Below are 21955 nucleotides of genomic sequence, written 5' to 3' on the forward strand. Positions count from 1 at the left end.
AGTGGACAAGCAATGCAAGCATGTTCCTTCTGCCTGGACAGCCTCACACATGGCTCACTATTAGTCACATCAGAGCACTAACACTCCTTTAGTAAACCCTTCCCTCACACCAGGCCAGGACTTTCCATGCTGTATGAGTCTTCTCACAGCAACAAGTCAGTTCCTCCAAGGCACCTATCCAAGTTTAGTTACTTAGGTGCTACTTCACTGTCTGTCTCCCCACTAGGAAACAGGCCACATCTGTTTTGCTTACCACTGTATCTCTAGTGCCTAGCTCAATGCTTGGAATATAATTGGGACTCAATAATCAGATGTTAAACAAATCAAAGCTGAAAGTCTTTCTTTTAAATCTAATAAGGATGCATCACAGGCATTTGTTTATCTGACAGTAGAACACTACTATGTCCAGTGTTCTTTGCTAGGCATTAGCAATACCAAGTTGTATCTAGATCCCAATACACAAGCTCCACGAGGGAAGGAATTCCTATTCATTGTGAAATTCCTAATGCCTGTCATACAGTAAGAATGAAAATAATGAATACAGACTTAAAAGTCCGAGATTATTTTCTCTCTCTTACTTATAAAAAATACATTTTAATTGAATTAAGGAAGCAGGAGAAGCTATGGATTCAGTCTCAAAGCTTTAAATCACACCTACTTGTAGCTGACTCCTACCAGAAGGCTTTGGAAATCACAGCTTTGCACAGAGGTATTTTTGTCCTCAAAAAAGATTAAATTTGAAATTCAGTCCTTGTTCTGTTTAAATGTACTTTCCAGGGGGAAAAAACTCTAATGAATTCCTGGGGTAAGATTGGGTTTGTAATTTAGGTAAAACCAATTTTATACCTCACTGCAATTAGCACAGTGGATCTTAACACTGTTAGGGACCACTCTGAAAGTCTCCTGAGAGCTATGGTTCCTCCCCCATAAAAAGAGCATAGATGCCAACTTTCCCCTCTCCCTTCACAATATAACATTCTGCAAACCATTTCAGAGGGCTCATGGGCAAGGGTTAAGAATCTTTGAATTAGAGCAATGGTGGAGACTTGATATGTGCCAGTTTGATATTTTGTTAGAAGCCCTAATTCCATTCAAAACACCTCTCCTTTGATCATTCACTTGTCAATTATTTGTCACATGAATTGGATAATGTGCTGTCTTAAAATCTATGCCACTTGCCCTAGGGAAGCTGGTCTCTCATCAGCCCCCTGGAACAGGAGTGATGTCAAGGATCCTAACAGATGGGGAAAGAGTGAGAGTGGTCACTCACCTGGACAGGAGTTAGGTGGCACAGCCTGCCAACTAAGAGCTTGGGCTTTGCAGGGGGACAGATTAAGGTTCAAGGCCTGGCTCTGCCAGACTTGCTGTGTGACTGAGGAGAAACTCCCTAATCTCCTTAAACTTCAGTTTCCTCATCTATAAAAATCCTGAAAGTCCTTATGGGGGACTACTGTTATGTGGATCAAATGATATAAAATGTATATAAAGTGCTCAGAAAAGTCTCTAGCATCCTGTCCTGAATCAAGAGACAGAGTTATCCTCTGACATGTGCTGCAACAATGGACCATTTAAACAAAGTCCATTTAACAAAAGCATAACATGGGATGCCTTTGGAGGTGGAACTGCTTTCCAAGTTTAGCTCAAAGAAGTGTTGCAAGGTCAGAAACTCTGATGAGTTGGAGTCATGGGGAATCCAGTGAAGGTGGGAGGTTAAGTGTTAGCTCTGCATGGTGAGATGGAAACACGGTGTCTGGTGAGTTGGGTGGATGGTGGGGAGTAAAAGGTCTGGTACATTAAGGAGACTGTGACTCCAAAGTCCTCACTGCTTTGTGTGATATGATTAATAGGAAGTTAAATAAAGAAATTAGATATAGGCTGGGTACAGTGGCTCACGCCTATAATCCCAGCACTTTGGGAGGCCGAGGTGAGAGGATTGCCTGAGTCCATGGGTTTGAGACCAGCCTGGGCAACTTGGTGAGACCTCATCTCTACAATAAATCAAAAAATTAGCCAGGCATGGTGGCATGTGCCTGTAGTTCCAGCTACTTGGAAGGTTGAGGTGGAAGGATCACCTGAGCCCAGCAGGTCGAGGCTGTGGTGGCCGTGAGCGTGCCACTGCACTCCAGCCTGGGTGACAGAGTGAGACTCAACTCAAAAAAAAAAAAAAAGAAATTAGACATGAGTCCACCTTCCTGTTTAAGATGCTTGGGGCAAGGACTGATTTTCAGTTACTGATTAAACGAACTTGAGATTTAAATAGAACTTTCAAGATAGTAAGATGCCTCCACACCTACTATTTTACTTAAACAACTTTCTGAGATGGGTAGAGTAGGAATTATCTCTCTCATTTTACTGATGAGGACTTGAGACCTAGGTAGGTAAAGTGACTTGTCCAAAGTCAAGGACCCAGTGTTAAGTGGCAATGCCAGAAAAGAATGCAAGCTTAAGGTGATTCTCGTTTCTTTTTTTTTTTTAACTTTTAATTTTAAAGACATAGGGTACAACTCAGGGTTAGGTATACAAATGTTCTTTAGGCAGGTACCCTTGTTGATGAGGTGTCCCCCGGCTTCCCCAGGCAGATTCCCACTACTGCTCATCCCACTTCCTTGCCCCCTCCCAGCAGTTACCGTGCTTCTCATTTCTTATTTACCCCTGTAGCCTGCTCAGTAGTGATCACAGTTCTTGGCACAAAGAAAATCTATAAATGTTTGTTGAGATGAATGACTTAAGGAAAGTACTCTGGATGCTTGGGCAGAGGAGGTCACAAGAGAGCAGGCCAAAAGAACACTCATGTTTGAGAAATACAAGCAGCACCTACTGTAAAGGTGGCATCTTATTCTTTTCTCACTGCAAACCTGCTGTGTTAAACTACGCTGGGACACACAGCAGAGGCACAGCCAAGGGTAGGAGCCAAGGTCTGTGGGACGCCAAGGTCTGCACTCTTAGCCATTTAAAATAAACATTCTATTTAATTTCTGATCCTTTGTATTCAATTTGCTCAAATAGTTCATACTCAAACTCCTTCAAAGATCACTAAATAGAATTATATATTGGGTTCTACCGTCAGAGTATTTTTCTAAACTGGAAGAAGCAAATTAGTAGCACAGAACCTAAAGAGATAAGAACCAAGGGAGACCGGCTTGTTAAAATAAGAAGGTAGTGTCCCCTACTACCCTCGCAACAAGTGGCAAAAAATTTATTGGTAATGACCAAGAAAGAGAGCATTCACTAAAAGTTTCCTCATAAAATCCAATTCTAAAGGGTAGAAACAAACAAAAAAATAAGACCATAGTCTGGTCTAGTTATAAGGAAAGCTGAATTTAGCTACAGAGTATACAGACTAGGTTTCAACTCTGACATAGAGAATGAGTTACCCATCATTATATGACTAACATCATCAAAAAGGGGTCAATACATAAGTGGGTCTTTTTCCATTCATTCAATCCTTCATTTACAGTAAAGCACAATGACTATAAGAAGCGATTTTAGATTCTGAAACTCCTAGGGGTCTCATTTTAATTCCATCATTTACTAACTTTATAGCTTTTGAGAAGTTACTTCAGTTCTCTAGTCTCGGTATACACATCCCTAAAATGACCTCATACAGTCACTGGGAGGATTATTTCACTATGTGAGAGCGCCAGGTAAGATTCTGTGAGCACATCAACAAACAAGTCTGATAAGTCACTGCCCTCATGGAGCTTAAACCCTTAGACACATTAATTACACAAATTATTTGAACAGAGAATGAAGTTCAAACTAATGTTGCTTTTAGTGCATAAATAAAAATATCCCCCCAAGGGCAAATATTCCTGAATGCCAAAGGGTTGTTTCTCCAAATAGGAAATAGTTAAGATTTTATTAATTTGGAGATATTGCTGTTTGGTTTTTGTACGAATATCCTTTCTTACAAGTAGTTTGAAGCCTGGCACATTCACTTTATGCTTGAAATAACCAATTCCAGTGAAGCAGTAGTTCAGTGATTCTACTTCACCTTAGGCACAATTCCATAGCAAAATAGTCAAGTCTTAAGGTTTGATCTGAGAAACACACTAAGCCATCCTCTTATAGCATGGTTCCTGTTTCTTCTAAACTAGCCTCACGTATCTGACAAGTTCGCAAAAATCCCTATACAGACATAAATAGTCTTCCTCTCATATTTCTTAAATCAGAAGTTTAAAAGGCCTAGGAATTGTTTTTTTAATTTACTCCCTCTAAAGACTATGCATAACAGTGTGAGTATAAAAGTGTTGTGGAGCTTCCAGGAATACTCATGATCTCCTGGAATACTCTATTTAGAGTGGAATTCCTTTCAGATATTATGCCAAAAGTGGAAACAATTTTTCTATCTCAGGTTACTAACCCATAAAGGGGGAGAAATTTAATGGACAGCTAAATGAGTTTTGACATACATTAAATTTTAGATTAAGAACCGGTGATATAAACTCCAAAGAAATAAATAAAATATTTCAGTTCCATAATAAATTTACTTTAAGAAGAAACAGAAAGAAAAAGAGAAATAAAAGGTCTAGAGGGGAAAAAACACACACACACAAAAAAACAAAACCAGAAGTAGAAAGAGGCAAGGACAGAGACAGAGAAAGATTTATAGAGGGGGGGAAAAAAAAAGACCCAAGGGCAGAGAAGAATATAGACCTTTTTGAACAACACAGACATCTTGTGGCCATTCCAGATATTGCCACACCAAACTGAATTATTGTTTCACTTTTGCAATGAGAAGAGGAAGTGGAATGGGTTGATGGGTTGGAAAGCATTGGGAATGCTGAGTCAGAAGCCCTGGGTTCTACTAGGGTTACAGTCAGAACTACCTGGGTAACTAATTTGACTTCTATGAGCCTCAGTTTCTACACTTGATTTGCCCTAAGTACCTTACAGGGTACTGTGAGGAAGAAATAAGATGTAAGAACTATATAAATACCAGAAATTACAACAATAATCATAATGTTAAAACATAATGACAACAAAAGTAACTATCACTTTGCTAGGCCTGTATGTTAGGCAAAGTATTGTCAATTCATACCTTAATCAGGAAGTTCAATTGAACCTTGAAAAATACAGGCAGGCTAAGGGCACTGACTCCCTGTGCAGACAAAAAATCCGCATGGAACCTCTGACTCCTCAAAAACTTTATTAACAGCCAACTGCTGACCAGAGGGCTTACTGATAAACAGTTGATTAACACATATTTTTATGTTATGCATATTATACACTGTATTCTTATGAAAAAGTAAGTTACAGAAAAGAAAATGGTATTAAGAAAATCTTAAGAAAGAGAAAATATATTTACTATTCATTAAGTGGAAGTGGATCATCATAAAGGACTTCATCCTTGTAGCCCTCATACTGAGTAGGCTGAGGAGGAGTTCGTCTTGCTCTCTCAGGGGTAACAGAGGTAAAGGAGGTAGAAGGGAAGGCAAAGTTACACTTGGTGTAACTTTTCTTGACAAAAATCCACATATAAGTAGACCCATGCAGTTCAAACCTTTGTTGTTCAACAGTCAACTGTACAACTGAGTGAATCTAGCCATAATGGAAAGGAATTTCAGTGAGTTGCAGAGCAAAAGTTTCCTTTGTAAATTCCACAACAAAAAATGCAAAAGTTCGTTTTCAAACCATTCACACATCATATGAACCACTTTTCCAGATCTAAAGGGGACTCAAAAACTACAGATCATCATGTTCACACCTACCTCATGCAAGTCACAGAAGGCAGTGTTCATGATGCATGTGCCAATTTTTCTTGATTTTGAATTCGCAAGTTACCACTACGGATTATCACTTTGCCAATAACTGGTTCAACTATTGTGTATATGTCCCTTAATGTTTTTTGGTATTAAGCACAGATGCTAGAGGACAGCCAATCATCACTAACTAAACTGTACACACCAAATCTCTCACCTTTTGGCAGAAAAATTCCATTCTCTCATGTTCCTGGTAAACCTGTAGGCTTTCCATGCTGTCAGTCAATTTCAAGAAAAATTACTATCTCACCCGAAACCATGTACAAATGGGGGAATCAACCAAAGTGTACCCCAAACATGTAAGTTCTCCAGGGCTAAAAGGAATTACATATCTAAGCACAAAATATACGGGTTGTGCAGAAACACTGAAGGAAGCCCTATCAGATTTAACTTACTAAAAGCACAGGCAAGAAAAAAAGACACTAGATACCTATACCTACCATCTAGTCAATGGAAATAAAGGATCCATATATTATTAAAGTGTTTCAAGCTAATGGAAATCCAAAAGGTAAAACCTCTGGCTGGAAACTACTGTTAAGCTTTGCCCAAATCCATGCTAATTCTTCTCTGTAAAAAACAGTAGAAACTCAACAGTATTCAACCAATATTTATAAGCCAGATCCCATTCTTGGTGCTGAGTATTCATCAGTGAACAAAAGAGACAGTCTATTCTGTTGCAGAACCTCCACTGCAGTGGGAGAATATAAAATAGGGTAAGGAGATAGGTAAGGAGATAAGGGCATAAAGGCTGAGGGGAGCTGCTGCTTTTGACACTGTAACTAGAGAAGGTCTCTCTGATATATGAGCCAGAGACTGGATAAGGTGACAGTGAAGCCACGCAAACATCTAAGAGAACATTTCAGGCAGAGACTAGACAATGCAAAGACCTGAGGGATGAACATGCTTGGCATGTCTGAGAACAGCAAGGAGGCCATGATGTGTGAAGTGGAAAGAACAAGGGGGAGAAGTAGAAGATGAAATCAGAGAGAGTGCCAGGCCCAGGTCTTGTGGTCCATGTAGTATGTGCATGATAGTGCCAGGCCTTATGAGTCATAGCAAGAGCTCTTGAGTTATACTGTTAGGTAAGAAGCTATTAGAGAGTTTTAAGCAAGGGAGAGATGGGATGGAGAAAAGTCAGAGAGAGGGGTCACTCTGGAAACAGGAAAGAAATGATGATGATGATGGTTAGCTTAGGGTGTTAGTGATGAAAGTGGTCATCAGAATTAGGATATGTTTTGACAGCGGGCTTAGATGTGGAGTGTGAAGATGTGGAGTGTGAGAAAAACAGGAGTCAAAGATGACAGCAAGGATTTCGGCCTGAACAACCAGTTACCACTAACGAGATGGGGACACTGAGAAAGGAGATTCTGAAGGGAAAGATGAGCTGAACCAGGTTGAGGTGGGAAGAGTGATTCAAAGAATCTCAGAACTCACTCGGTTCTATGCTCTGTGCAAACTCATTCTTTTTGAAAAAGTTGCTGGAAAATTATATCTGCTTGAAAAACAAGAGAGGAAATAATTATAGTAGTAGGCACAATTTCTTAAAACCTTACTAATTACCAGGCACTATGTTAAGAACTGTACCTATGAAATTGTAGTTAATCCTTACACATAAAAGCACTTAACTACAGTACCTGGTATACTGTAAACTATAATGGTTAGTCATAACGTCTATGAAGTATATAACATTTTTTTTTTAGAAAGCAGGATTTATTGAGAGGACATAAAAGCTCCCACAGTGGGAAAGGACCAGAAGGGGTTGCCCATATGTAACATTTTAATTGGAAAGAAATTTTGTCAATCGTCTCTCAGGCTAATAAGTAAAGTTTTGTACTCCCCCTTTAACAGATAAGGGAGCCATTCTAAGGTCCTCGCTTTATACAGAGGTCCTAGTTTTCAACTGCTTCCCAAAGGCCCAAAGTCAGATCCATTATGTCTGTGTGAGCATTAAAACCCTAATACCTACACATGGTTCCACATTCCCCCGTGATGTGTTATATCAGTTTATACATACTAATGTTGAGCTAGTTTGTTTCAGATAACTGTGTATTTCTCTTTTTCATTTCAAGTTCTACCACATAGTTAAACATTTCTTAGGTTATATTTTATTTAGCCTCTCTATGTATTTAAGAAGGATAGCCTGAATTAGCTCAGTCTGACACAACCAGAACCAGCAGTCCAATACTACTTTATAAATAAAGAAGTTGAGCCTTAAACAGGTGAAGAGGGTGGACATGATGGTTCCTCCTACAATCCCAGCACTTTGGGAGGCAGAGGCAGGAGAATCGTTTAGGTCCAGGAATTCAAGACCAGCCTGGGCAGCATAGTGATATCTCATCTCTACAAAAAATAAAAAAATTAGCCAGGCATGGCAGCATGTGCCTGTAGTCCCAGTAACTAGGGAGGGTGAAGTGGAAGGATTGCTTAAGCCAGGAGGTCAAGGCTGCAGTGAGCCAAAATCATGCCATTGTACTCCAGCCTTGGCGACAGAGTGAGACCTTGTCTCAAAAAAAAAAAAAAGGTGAAGTTATTTTGAATTCAGATCTCTTTGACACCAAGTCACTGCTCTATTTTGTACACAGAGAAGTTTATCCCTTACCATATCTGCCATGACAGACTGATCCTAGTTTCAATCTCAAGTCATACCAAATGAATACAACAGCCTTACACATACCCTCTAACAATCTGAATGCAATTTATTCTGACCTCCACCCCAAATTTTAACCTAAATTCCCTTAATTACTTTTCTTCTTTAAAAATACAACTTTATTATAACATGAGGACAAGGAGATTCTATATCTTTTTACTTTAAAAACAATTGTACAGGTCAGGTGCGGTGCTCAAGCCTGTCATCCCAGCACTTTGAGAGGATTGCTTAACCCCCCGGGCAACTTGGCAAGGCCTCATCTCTACAATAAATCAAAAAATTAGCCAGGCGTGGTAGTGCACACCTGTAGTCCCAGCTACTGGAAGGCTGAGGCGGAAGGATCGCCGGAGCCCAGCAGTCGAGGCTGCAGTGGCCGTCGAGGCTGCAGTGGCCGGGAGCAGCCACTGCACTCCAGTCTGGGTGACAGTGAGACTCCAACTCAAAAAAAAAAAAAATTGTACAAGTCATAAATGTTGCTTACAGTGATAAAACAGGGTGGATTTTCTTCACATTATTAGTTTCATTTTAGGGAATTTCTGACCATAACAACAAATGTTGAAAGTTAAAAGAGGCACAGTAGAAATCATGAAATCTGAGTTTTGCCACAAACTAGTTTTATGACTAGGGGGCTACAGCCTTGCTGTGTTTTGGTTTGTCTCCAAAATGGGGACAACTATAGTTTTCCTAGAGTTCGGGGGAGGGAGATAATGAGATTTAACTCATAAGATATAATACGTATGAAATTATTTTGGGGAAAAAAGTGCAAGAATTAAGGAGAGAACATCATTATTACTATTATTAATGTTCATAGCTTGATCACGAAGAGTGAGACATTAAGTATACAAAAGAATATCAATGTAAATTTATTTTACCTTCATATTACAAGCTAATTCCATTAGTTTTTTTGCATTTTCTTCTGAGCGATATCTCTTAGGAAGCTGAACCCTAAAGAATTTCAAGGCACCTTCAAAGTCTGTCAACAGCAGGTCATCCTTGGAAGTCTTGAAGAAAGAAAGAAAATACAAACCCATATAGAAAAAATGTTTGCTATAAAGTTGCACAAAAAACATTTTATATTTCCAGCACTGTTATAATCTCAGAAGGCATTTTCTTAGCCTTTGTCAGAGCCACCTGAAAATATACACCGTTGGGGACAAGCCTAGAGTACGGTGACTGCTCAGAATAAGGCAAGACCAGTTTGTTGCAAGTGCTGAACAGGAACTGGCTTATATATAAATGAGTACCTTTAATAATCCAAGGGCGACATTAAAAATCACACTTATTCCCTGAAAGAGAAAACACAAAAATAACATTTTCAGTGATTATATCTAGAATATTATGCTGTTTATCCTCAAAAGGACAAATGAGGGAAGGAACTAATATATGCTGATTCAGATAAACTGTTTAAGTTGCTCAGCCTAGGTTTCCTTAACTAATATTCTCCTAAGGGTTTTCTGATATAGTGACAAAGTTTATATAAAATATTTAGCATGCCACTAGACCCTCAGTAACTACTTAACAGATAGCTGTTTTTAATAGTGAAAAACTAGACACAACTTAAAGGTTTCAGATTAGAAATTGGCACATAAGTTACAGCATGAACAAAAAACGAGATACTTGGCAGCAAGTAAGAATACTGGTATATCTGGTAAATGTTGGTTTATCCTAACATTTCTTAGAATATTTCAAGCTGGATGGTAGATACAAATTCTCTATGAATTTTTATATGTTTTGAATATGGTATAATTAAACAAAAAAGATAGTATAGATATGCATGTTCAAGTATATAAAGAGGCAATTAGTATATGTAGCATAACCATATTTTAAATAAACACATACAGAACCATAATATATATTATCTGACATTCCATATAGAAATTATATAGAAACATATGAATACAAAAAAAGGCTGAGGCTGGGCTCAGTGACTCATGTCTGTAATCCCAGCATTGAGGGAGGTGGAGGTGAGAGGACTGCCTGAGCCCAGGAGTTCGAGACCAGCCTAGGCAATTTGGTGAGACCTCATCTCTACAATAAATAAAAAAACTAGCTGGGCATGATAACTTGTGCCTATAGTCCCAGCTACTTGGAAGACTGAGGTGGATAGATCTCCTGAGCCCAGCAGGTTGAGGTTGTGGTTGCCGTGAGCATGCCACTGCACTCCAGCCTGGGCTAAAGTGCAGTGGCATGATCAGGGCCTCACCACAGCCTCAACATCCTGGGTTCAGGCAATCCTTCTGTCTTAGCCTCCTAAGTAGCTAGGACTACAGGCACAAGCTATCACGTCTGGCTAATATTTTATTTAATTTGTTTGTAGAGACAAGGCTATGTTGCCAAGGCTGGTCTTGAATTCCTGGGCTCAAACAATTCTCCTGCCTTGGCCTCCCAAAGTGCTCCGATTACAGGAGTGAGCCACTGTACCCAGTCTATTTTTTCTTAAATGTACATACACATCCCCCACAAAACCCAAAACTATATCATGGCAAAGACTGTTATTTATTTTAATATTTATTTTCTCTTCAGAAATAAGCCACCAATTTTTAGCAAATTCCTACCCAGCTATCTCCCTTGTAGATAGGCATGGTCATATAACCTAGTTCCCACCAGTAAGTGGAAAATGGTCTCTTTTAAAAAGAACAGATATACCTTCCTCCATTCCCTAGTACTCCTGGCTGGAATATAGATATGATGGCTGGAGCTTACTCTACCATAACGTTAAGAGCCATACTCTGGGGAAGGCAGGCTACTGCCAACCTTGTGACTTTTTTTCATGAGAGAGAAATAAACTTCTATGATATTTAGTCATTACTTTGGGTTTCTTCATTAAATACAACCAAACCAAACTTATTACTAATACAAAAATGTCTAATACAGTATGTCTTTTCATAGTAGAGTATAACTTTAACGTGATCAGTAATTCACTCAAGGAAGTCACTTAAGCCTGAATTTCCCAGCACTAAAGTAACTGAGGCAAACAAACTCTGTTTTGACAGAGCTAAACAGGAAGTACACTGCAAACAAAAACCAAAGTGCTGTAGCCTCTGATACATACCTCACATAAAAGCAGGTCGATGATATGGAAGACCATGTAGAGAGGGAATTTTGCAGTGAAAAGTGTAAGAAACCACTGGGAAGCATACATGTGCGCTTCAAGGCTTATATCCAGGAAGTGGTTGTACAGGTCAGGAATGTATTCCTGAAACAGAAAATTAATTAGTTCTGGGCACATATGCATCTGTCCAACTCCCACTCAGGAAGCTTATAATCTACCAGGAATAGGTCAAAAAAGCCAAATAGTTGTGTTTTTCTAAAAATCTCCAAAGTGCTCAGAAGAACAATTACCATCTGATATTAAGCTGGTGCTAAGCTCTCTTTTTCAGACTACAAAGTAGCTCTAAAGAAAGAGAAATTCCCAAAATGGTGACAAGTATTTGGAAAGCCATTTTTTCCTTTCCAAGTTTTGAAATGTTTGGGAAAGTTTGTTTAACTTTTATTATAAGACTCCTAACCAATCAGCTTCAGAGCCTTGATAAATGTTTAAATGAAGTCTGCTATGAAAAAGTCCCCTACAGTTATCTGATCCTCTGGGTGTTTCTCAGCTCACACTACTCATCAGGTTCACACTTTGCTAATCTTGGCATCATCAGTACATAGTGAAAAATGATAAAAATAAAACCTGTCCTTAACCATAGATGGCTAAGGCAATTACCACTGCTCCCTCCATTTCATCAACTAGTTCTCCCCAGTCCTGTACTCTTTCTGTCAAACACAAGCTGGTTTCTCTTTTTACCTGCATTAGGTGCTCCAACTGGTAAAATTTGCAATGCAAATCTTCAAAGTTTTGCTTGAAAAGTTCCCTGAGACCATAGTCAAACATGATCTTGACCAGAACACTGAATGCCTGTTCTTCAGGCATCTGTAAGACATAGGCAATGGGGTTGGAAACATTTTTTTAAAAATTACACGTTTCCTCAGTATATTGTATTTGTCTTTCTACTGTCTTAACAGACAATTTAATGCTATACAGAATCTCAGGTCTAAAGTTGTGTTTTAAAATATTCATTCCCACAGTCAAGAAATAGTTAATGACACCTACTCTGTCAGTACTGTTCCTGTTCTCAAGGCGTCTCCCATACAACTAGCATGTAACTGTAATGTGAATAAGGTAGAAAGATCAGTGATAATTCAAGAATAGGAAGGCCTGTGTCTACTTGAGGGAGTTAGGAACAGGCGGTATAGGGAGGATGGAGTTTGAGCTGAGTAGGAACAGGTTGATACACAGTGTAGCTGTCATCTTTCCCAAATCATGAGTCATCTGTTTAACCATTTTACCTCCCTTAGCTGCTATTTCATTCTAGTAAAATTGTTTTTCTTCCTCACTGTTGTTAAAAACATAGTTGTCATAGAAGAACCTTACACATTCTAAGGCTTGCAGTAATGCTGAAAGTACTACAAAACCCTACTTCTGTTTGCAAATGGTACCCTGTTTATAATAATACCTACAGCTTTCTGGAAAAATATTTCCCTAAGAACTTGGCAAAATTTCTAGTTTTTCAGGAAAAAGAGCACTGGAAATGTTATTTAGAGCTTGCTGTGACCATAGCAAGCCTTCAAAAAAAGTCAAGAAGGTAGGTAGGCTTCTGTGGAACAAGATGATGGAGATGGGCTGAGCATAGAAATCAATGAAAATAAAGCAGAGCTAAAAAGCAAATCAGATTAAGTAAGTAATAAATGAGAAAAGCATAGATTATTATTGAAAAGGTAAGAGAATCTAGGGCAAAAGACCAGATCTTTGAAGTCTTCGTCATGGAATGCAGCTGGACTTTGCCACATGTGAGGGAGATGAGGCCTGACCCATAGTGGCAATTCTGATGGGATATTCAAACCTATACCGCAATCTCCACAAAATGGCTTAACACCCTTCAAAAGCTTTCTGTTGCTTAAAGAAGCAACATCCAGACTCAATGTGGCCTGCAAGGCCCTCCGCCCTCCCTAGTTCTCTTTCGTAATCCCCATCTCTCAGGATGCTCTAGTTACACTGTCCTCCTTTCAGTTTCTTCCATACACCAAGTGTTTCCACATTTTAGGGCTTCTATATATTGCACCACTCACTTTGCCCCTAATACTCTACTCTCCACACTCTGGCTTTTAAAAGTTTAATTACTTTTATAACAACATTTTTAAAAAGTTAAACAACACAGAAAAGTACAAAAGAGAGTAACATGCTTTCTCATTTTTAAGATTATACCTTAAAGGTTATACCTCCAGAGAGGCCTTTAATCTATATAAGGCTCCCTTCTTATAATCTTGCATCAAACTTTTTATTATACCTTCATGGCACCACTGAAATGAATAATGATAGATTTGTGTGATTTGGTAGCCCTGTAGCTAAGAAGATAGGGAGCTTGTTTATCCTTATTTATCTTATTTGCCTCTGACCTCTGGCACAGTATAGACCATAACAGGCACTCAAAAACTCTTTGCTGACATCACCTGTGTGGTATTCTTCCCAAGCATTTTAAACTCAAAGAAGAGACAAATCAAACCAAAAATGTAAGACATTTTACATGACAATTTGCCTGAATTTTTTAAAACTATCAATGGTATAAAACATAAAAAAGGCAAGAGGGTAATTTAAATTAAAAAAAAAAAATAAAGAAAAACGACAACCAAATCCAATGTTGGAGTCTTCATTGGATCTTGATTAGGAAAAAAGCTATAAAGGACCCTACAGAATAGACAAATAGGGGGAAAACGGAATGTATAATGTGTATCAGACATTACTGAATCAATATGGAATTTCTTGGATGTAATCATGGTATTAGGGTTATGCTAAAGAATGCCCTTGCCCTTAGAAGGCACATGCTCAAGTATTTAGGTGTGAAGTATCTTGATGTTTGCTACTTACTTTCCAAAAAAATCTCTGAAGTAAAAAATAAAATGTGTTTGTGTAAGTGCAGAAAAAAAGAGAAAGAGAGATGCAGAGAGATAGAAAGAGAAAAATCAATGTACAAAAATATTTATTGACAAATTAATTAAAGAGCATTCACCTTAACATTTTTTTTACCTTTTCTGTAGATTTGAAAGAAAATTTAAATGTTGGAGGGCAAAGATCTTTGCTGAGCAAATGAATAAACAAAATGCCACTAAAAGAAAGCCAAATTTTTTGCTTAATACATAAATCCCCAAATAAGTATTAATGACCATGGCCACGTTAGGGAAGATAAAATGTCCCCAAGGGTCTAAACCAACACTAAAGTCTATCCAATTATTCTAGTAAAAAAAGGAAGAGTACTCGTGTTCTATTTTCAACACTGTCATTTATTCACATCATATTTCTCTTCCATGATGACATTAATTTAAGAAAAAAATTTCCAAATACAACAGTTAAAACTTGTGTCAGAGAGTCTGGCTAAACTCAATATAAAACCATGCTCAAGCTTAAGGTTAGTATGGGGGGGGGATCAAAAAAAAACAAAACTAAAACAAAACCACAATTATCTTTTGGAGGGCGGGCCCCTTGTAGTACAGGCTTCCCGCTAAGTAAGTGTTCTAGAAACTCATTGGCATCAGTATACCACCTAGCGTTGTTGTAAGAGGCTGTGTTTGGCGTCAGTGAATTTTTTTTGGAGATTCTATCGATTTGCTCATTTCATGATGGGTGATTTATGAGTGCACTGGCCCACAGTGATGAGTGTTCAGCAGTTTTTGACCCAAAAAAGCATGACCCCTGTGCCCCATCCTGCCTATTTACCTGATCTTGCCCCAGGTGACTTTTTTTTGTTTCCCTAGATGAAAAAAGTCCCCAAAGAGAAACCTTTTGCTGATGTAAGGGGTGAACAAAAAACGGCAGAAGCACTAAAAGACATCAAAATTGATGAGTTCACAAACTATGTTCAGTAGTAGATAGGGTATTGCATCAAATGGAGAGTACTTTGAAGGTAACTGAAGTTTAAACATGTAAGAACAAATACACAATTTTTTAAACTAAATTCTGTTTTGTTTTTTTTTTTAATTTCCCCCTCTATAAGCTGAGGCAGGCCACATTTAAGTCAAAATAAAGACCTAATTACTCACATGGAGAAGCAATACAGCAGCAAGAAATGACTGGCCCTGGCAATAGCCAATCTCTTCATCATACACAGAATAAGCCTGGAAAAAAATACACATACAAGAAATGTAAATGAATATAGCCATCGGTGGGCTATGGCAGTCCTATAGGATCTTAAGGATGCTATCCACACCCCACTGAGGCATTTTGATAGACAATAAATGACACTAACACCTCTCACCCTCCCTAATTTTTTCCTTACAATGAACAGAACTGTTACCATGTCACCTGCCAAAGAGTGGGGAAAGTTAAGCAAAAACCACCAAAATAAAAAAAAATTTCAGCACTGAAAAAAAGGTTCATTGTTGTTGGTCATACTGTTCCCTCTACGTGGGATGACGTTTTCTTTCTCTCTCTCTGCCTGAAAAATGCACTCTTCTTTAAGGCCCAAACTTATTCCAATCCCCCAGAATTAATCCCTCTCTTATACATGGCTATTATAGCGGTGACAAACTGCAATTTAAATGTCCATCTTCTCTACTCGACTGTGAGCTTCATGAGGATTAGGGTGATGTCCTATTCAACCTAACCAGAACCCCACACACAGTAGGCACTTGCTAAACACTGTTAATGTTATCCTTTTTTCTTTCTGGGAAAACTCTTGGCAAAGATACCAAAATACAATTCTTTCCATAATATGAGCAATAACTTTTCTCTCTCTCTCTCTCTCTTTTTTTTTTTTTGGTGACTCAGAGTCTCCCTCTGTTGCCCAGGCTAGAGGGCAGTGGCATGCTCATGGCCACCACAGACTCGACCTGCTGGGCTCAGGCAATCTTTTTGTCTCACTCTTGCATGTGGCTGAAACTACAAGTGCACACAACCACACCTAATTTTTAAATTTATTATAGAGACAATATGTTGCCCCCGTTTGACTTGAAACCCTGGGCTCAGGCACTTCTCTCGTCTCCGCCTGCAAATTGCTGGGATTATAGGCGTGAGCCATCACACCTGGCAGTAACTTTTCTGATAAGATTATTCTGAGTCATTTGTGGATTCCTCTGGAATTCTTCTTATTATTTTTCTTGGCAGCAGATGACTCTTACTCATCTCTTCTGAACATTATTTTGAATACAATATTGACAACTAACATTCCTTATGGTTTACTCATTGGCTCTTTCTCAGTTCTGTTTTTATAATTAATAATTGAAGCTCTCATGTAAATGTAGTAGATAGGGAAATCGCTATAGGTTCAAAATGCGATTCCCTATTTGACAAATTTATTTCTGGTGAAACTCCCTTTATTCTCCACTTATTTTTTGTGCCAAGATTCCTCTGTGTCCCAAGAAAGCAATTTAGAATGGGGTTTGTTTTAGAATTTATCTCTTAGCAAAATGTAATGTCATTGCTTATCAGAAGATAATCAAGCTAATTTGCAAACAAGTTTTACTGCTTCTTGTGAAACTAGCTTTAATTTTTGAGTCAGAGTCTTACTCTGCTGCCTAGGCTAGAGTACAGCATGCACATGACTACCACAGCCTCGATCTGCTGGGCTCAGATGATCCTTCCACCTCAGGAAGCTAAAACTACAGGCATGTGCCACCGTGCCTGGCTAATTGTTGATTTACTATAGAGATGAGGTCTTGCCAAGTTGCCCAGGCTGGTCTCGAATTCCTGGGCTCTGGCAATCCTCTTGCCTCCACCTCCCAAAGTGCTGTGCTACCATGCCCAGTCAGTGAAACTAGCTTTTAAATATATATAATTGGTTGGGTGCAGTGGCTCATACCTGTAATCCCAGCATTTTGGGTGGCCAAGAAGGGAGGATAGCTTGAGCCCAGGGGTTCCAAACCAGCCTGGGCAACATGGTGAGACCTTGGCTCTCAAAAAAATAAATAAATAAATAAAAGAAAAAAAGACATATAATCATGCTTCCATAAATTCAGGTAGAAGTTAATGTAATCTTATTTTATCCCTCATTTCATCACAGCTCATCTGATGAGAGAACTACAGGATGAGAAACATGCATACTTTTCCAAAGACAAAATGTGCAAAGAGGGCTTTGGAAATTATTTATTTCTAGACAGAATTATCTAACTCTAGATCTAGTGGAATGAAGCACCACTTTTCACCTGTCAAATTAATAAATATTACCAAATATTAATGCCAGTGTTGTTAAGACTGTTAAAAATGCCACTATAACTCTTTGGAGAGCAGTCTTGAAATGTTTTTGAAGGTATTCATCAATGGTTTACTCATTACAAAAGAACACAGGCTGTGGTACACATACACGATGGAATATTACGCAGCCATAAAGGACAAAAGCATGAACTTCACAGCAACCTGAATGGACTCAGTCTATAATACTGAGTGATCTATCATAGAAACAAAGATCTGAGTATCACATGTTCTCACTCATAAACGGACCTTGAACAATTATCGTAATACTATAAGAAAAAGATTGGCAGTAGTGGGAAACGGGGCGGGGGGGAGGATGCGGGATTGGCAGTAGTGAGAATCTGCCGGGGGGGTGTGGTGTGGTGCACACTTCACCAACAAGGGTACCTGCATAATGAACATCTGTATACCTACCCCTGAATTGTACTCCATATCTTTAAAATAAAATAAAATAAAAAAGAAGAGGCTTCAGAGTAAGTCAGAGTTGGGCTGAAATCCCACAACTGCTAATATCTAGGTCTGAATCTTGGGCATGTCACTTATATTCTTTATTTGTAAGATGAGAATAAGCCTAGTATTAATATCATAGAGTTGGATGTATTATTCTCATTCAGTACTCTCGTTTTTAAGTTTAAGCACATAGCTTAACCAATTACGTAGTAGGATGAAAATGTATTGAACTTCTATAGGTAGAGAATGGAAGGGAGCATATTTCTCAGGCTGACAGAAGAGATTAAAAAATGCATACAGGAGTGAAATTACATGATATATGTAGAAAATGTTTGGTGTATAAGGTCATGTTTGCTGTAATGAAACATGGGGAAGAAAAGACATTTCACTGATTCATCAAAACTTAATAATCACCTACTATAGGCCAACCACTGTGCCAAGTACTACAGCTACTACCACATATGAGACGATTCTTCCCTTGAAAACATCACAGTTAGAGTGGGGAACGTTAGAAAAGTAAATCAAACAGAATACAGTGAGAAGTTCAATGCAATTAATGTATAAAAGACTTGGTGCAGAAGCAGCAAGGGATTAGCGAGAATATATTATAACAAATCTTCAGGGCTAAGTTAAGGATCTGGGACCAGAAAAAGAACTAAGAAGTTTTCATTTCACTCTGTGGGTTATAAAGCAGCACTACAGTTTTTTGTGAAGGCCGCTGAAGCGATCCAATTCTGGGGTAAACATGGAGCAAATAATAAACAAGTTAGATCCCAGAGGCAGGGCAGCTTTTATAAAAGTGATAGCAACATAAAATACTGGCCTCTACCAGGGCAGTGAAGAGACATCAATTGTATTTTATTCAACCTGGACAAAAGAAGAATTGAAAATGGACAGAAATAATTACATCTTGTGCTGAATAATGGCAACGGGGAATGAAAGACTGTTTTTAATTAAAAGAGATATAGTAACTAAATATAATGTCGGTTTGGTTGGATTCTGATTCAAACCAACTGCGTAAAGAAAGACATTTAAGGAAACTTGAATATGGAGTGGCTATTAGATGGTGTAGATGGATAATGATCTTGTTTTCTAGAGCTGCACAGTAGAGGATTTAGGATCACGAAAAAAGATTTGCTATAAAATACTTTGGGAAAAAGAAAAAACAGATGAAGTAACTGTGACAATATGTTGATAAATACTGAAATAGGGTGGGAGATAGTAATTATATTAATTAGACTAATCATACTAATCAACTTTTGTATGTTTGAAAATTTTCATAATAAAACACGTTTTTAAATAAACTCTATTTTTAGATTCATTTTTAAAAATATATTTGACAGACTTTGATGTGGAGACTATCACTAGAAATTTAAATTCTGAGTTAATGCATAAAGCTAGAGGGACTACCAACTGAGCACCTGGGGGAAGGGCTCTGCTTTAGAGGCAGGTAGAACAAGATAAAATAATAAACCAGTTGGTTAAGTCATGAGAGAGCGAGAACATAACCAAGATGGTGAAATGTCAAGGGCAGAGAGACTTGCAAGGAAGAGCATCACGAGACAGGAACTAGAAAACAGTGGGGCCAAAAGTATGTGATGAGGAACCAGAGGTAGGGAACACAGGTTTCTTTCCAGGAAATTTTGCAGTAAAGTGAAGGATAGCTGGAGTAACTGGATAAGTGGGAAATAAAACAGAAGTGGCCAAAAAAGGAAGATCAGAGAGGATTACAATAGAAATAATAGCCTTGTATGTGCTATGGTGAAATTAAAATTAAACCTAGAAACGTTTCTCTAAACTCTGTCCTTATAGTTTAAACGATCTAATTCAGCATTGGTGAATGTATTCTTTATTCTTAGCCTGTCTAAAACTAGTTATTATTTCTGCCTTCTCAATCATAATATTCAAGTTCCTTAAGGACATGTCTCACACCTTACATGTTCTTACTACATAGAAGATGTTAAATAATTATTTGATTCATTTTGGGGGAAAAAGACTAAAGACTAGTTCTGGGGACAGACGAAAGTTGAAAAGCTCTGATCTTTACCCCTCCTTTTATAGTCCTACAGTTCTGATGTGCCAAAATCTATTCAAAAATAGATTACTGCAACTGAACAGGTTATCATTTACTTTATAGTGTTTAAGTACAGACCTTTTGACAGAAATCAGCATTTGCCACCATTTATTACGCTGCAGTACTTTAAGTCTTCCTGGATAGGCAGTGGCACTTTCCATTGTTGGATGATACCCTAAGTGTCAAGTTCACTGCTTACAATGTTAACTTTGAAAAGGAGTTTTGCAATATTACAGGGCTCAGAGACTGTGAACATAAAATTATATTTTAAAGTCTAAATATGGAACCAGGGGATTTTTATCTGAAAATTCTTATTAAGAGGGAAAAAGAAACCCTACCATTTTACTGTTAATTATTTCCTGTTCTTTAAGAGTTTACAATTGTATTGTTAATACAAACTAGTGCAACCTCTTTGGAAGACAATATGGCGATTTCTGAAAGAACTGGAAACTGACTTTCCATATGACCCAGCAATCCCCTAATTGGGAATATACCCAGAGGAACTCAAGTCATTCTACCAAAGGATACCTGCACATGCATGTTTGTTGCAGCTCTATTCACAATAGTAAAAACATGAAACCAATCATGCTATCCAACGAAGTTGAAATGGCTAAAAAATGTGGTACCTATACACAATGGAATATTTGCAGCCAAAAAGAAGGAAAAACATATGGACTTCACAGCAACCTGGTTGGTTGGATTTAGAGTCTATCATACTCAGTGATCTATCACAGAAACAAAGAACAGAGTAACATATGTTCTCACTCATAAGCGAATCTTGAACAATTATCATAATACTATCAGAAAGGGATTGGCAGTAGTGGGAAACTGCCAGGGAAGTGGGTACGGAATTGACAGTTGAGGGAAACTGCCAAGAGAGAAAGGGGCATACCTCATCAACAAGGGAACCTACATAATGAACATTTGTACACCTAATCCTGAATTGTACCCCACATCTTTAAAATAAAGTAAAGAAGCTGGGCTCGGTGGCTCAGCCTATAATTCCGCAGCTTTGGGAGGCTGAGGTGAGTGGGTTGCCTGAGTCCGCGGGTTCAAGACCTAACTGGGCGAGGCCTCATCTCTACAATAAATCAAAAATTAGCCGGGCGTGGTAGCGCACGCCTGAAGTTCCAGTTACTTGGAAGGCTGAGGTGGAAGGATCGCCGGAGCCCAGCAGGTTGAGGCTGTGGTGGCCGGGAGCGGCCACTGCACTCCAGTCTGGGCGAGAGAGTGAGACTCCAACTCAAAAAAAATAAAAATAAATAAATAAAATAAAATAAAGATAAAAATAAATAAAATTCTAATGACATTAAAAAAAATTGTATTGTTACCTATGACTATACAAAGTCTTTTCTCTCCTTTTCTGCATTCTTGACCATCAAATACAAATACTTTGGTGTTGTCTTTTATATAATTTCAAAGAACCAGAGCCACCACTCAAAACTGAATCTTTTTTTTTTTTTGACAGAAAATACCTTGCATATTTTGTATAAGGAATCTTGTCCATCTCCTCCTGTGTCCTTAAAGTAGTCATGGGCTGGGAATGTTCGGTTAATATCCCGGGTGATAGCACTGTCCTGGGGAGACTCCTATGGAAACATAAGGAAACAGAGGTTTTAGTTAGGTCAGTCATGTAAATTCTTGTTTGGGGTTAAACAGCAAGGTTTTCTCATTTACATGCTTTAAAATGTTACAAGGACATATACACGTATACATGCCCATAATTACTGCCTCTTCAGGGACGACCACCTCAGATAAAAGCAAAAGCAAATGTAAATGGGGGAAAAAGATGAAAGAAA

At 38.4% G+C, this 21955-nt stretch overlaps 1 protein-coding gene across 1 annotated transcript in view; it reads right to left on the bottom strand.

The window, feature by feature from the left end:
- LOC103256097 (rab GTPase-activating protein 1) overlaps positions 1–21744 on the bottom strand; it is a 41999-nt gene extending 20255 nt beyond the window's left edge. The window contains exons 1-6 of the mRNA XM_008053992.2: positions 21632–21744; positions 15487–15561; positions 12200–12325; positions 11462–11605; positions 9654–9695; positions 9282–9410 (exon numbers count right to left, since the gene is read on the bottom strand). Coding sequence (XP_008052183.1) covers positions 9282–9410; positions 9654–9695; positions 11462–11605; positions 12200–12325 — 441 coding nt within the window. The 5' untranslated portion in view covers positions 15487–15561; positions 21632–21744. The remainder of the gene's footprint in view (positions 1–9281; positions 9411–9653; positions 9696–11461; positions 11606–12199; positions 12326–15486; positions 15562–21631) is intronic.
- Positions 21745–21955: the final 211 nt, after the last annotated feature.

This window comes from Carlito syrichta, unplaced genomic scaffold (genome assembly GCF_000164805.1).
Source record: "Carlito syrichta isolate Samal-C Ts95f unplaced genomic scaffold, Tarsius_syrichta-2.0.1 Scaffold288921, whole genome shotgun sequence".
In the NCBI taxonomy this organism is placed as follows: domain Eukaryota; kingdom Metazoa; phylum Chordata; class Mammalia; order Primates; family Tarsiidae; genus Carlito; species Carlito syrichta.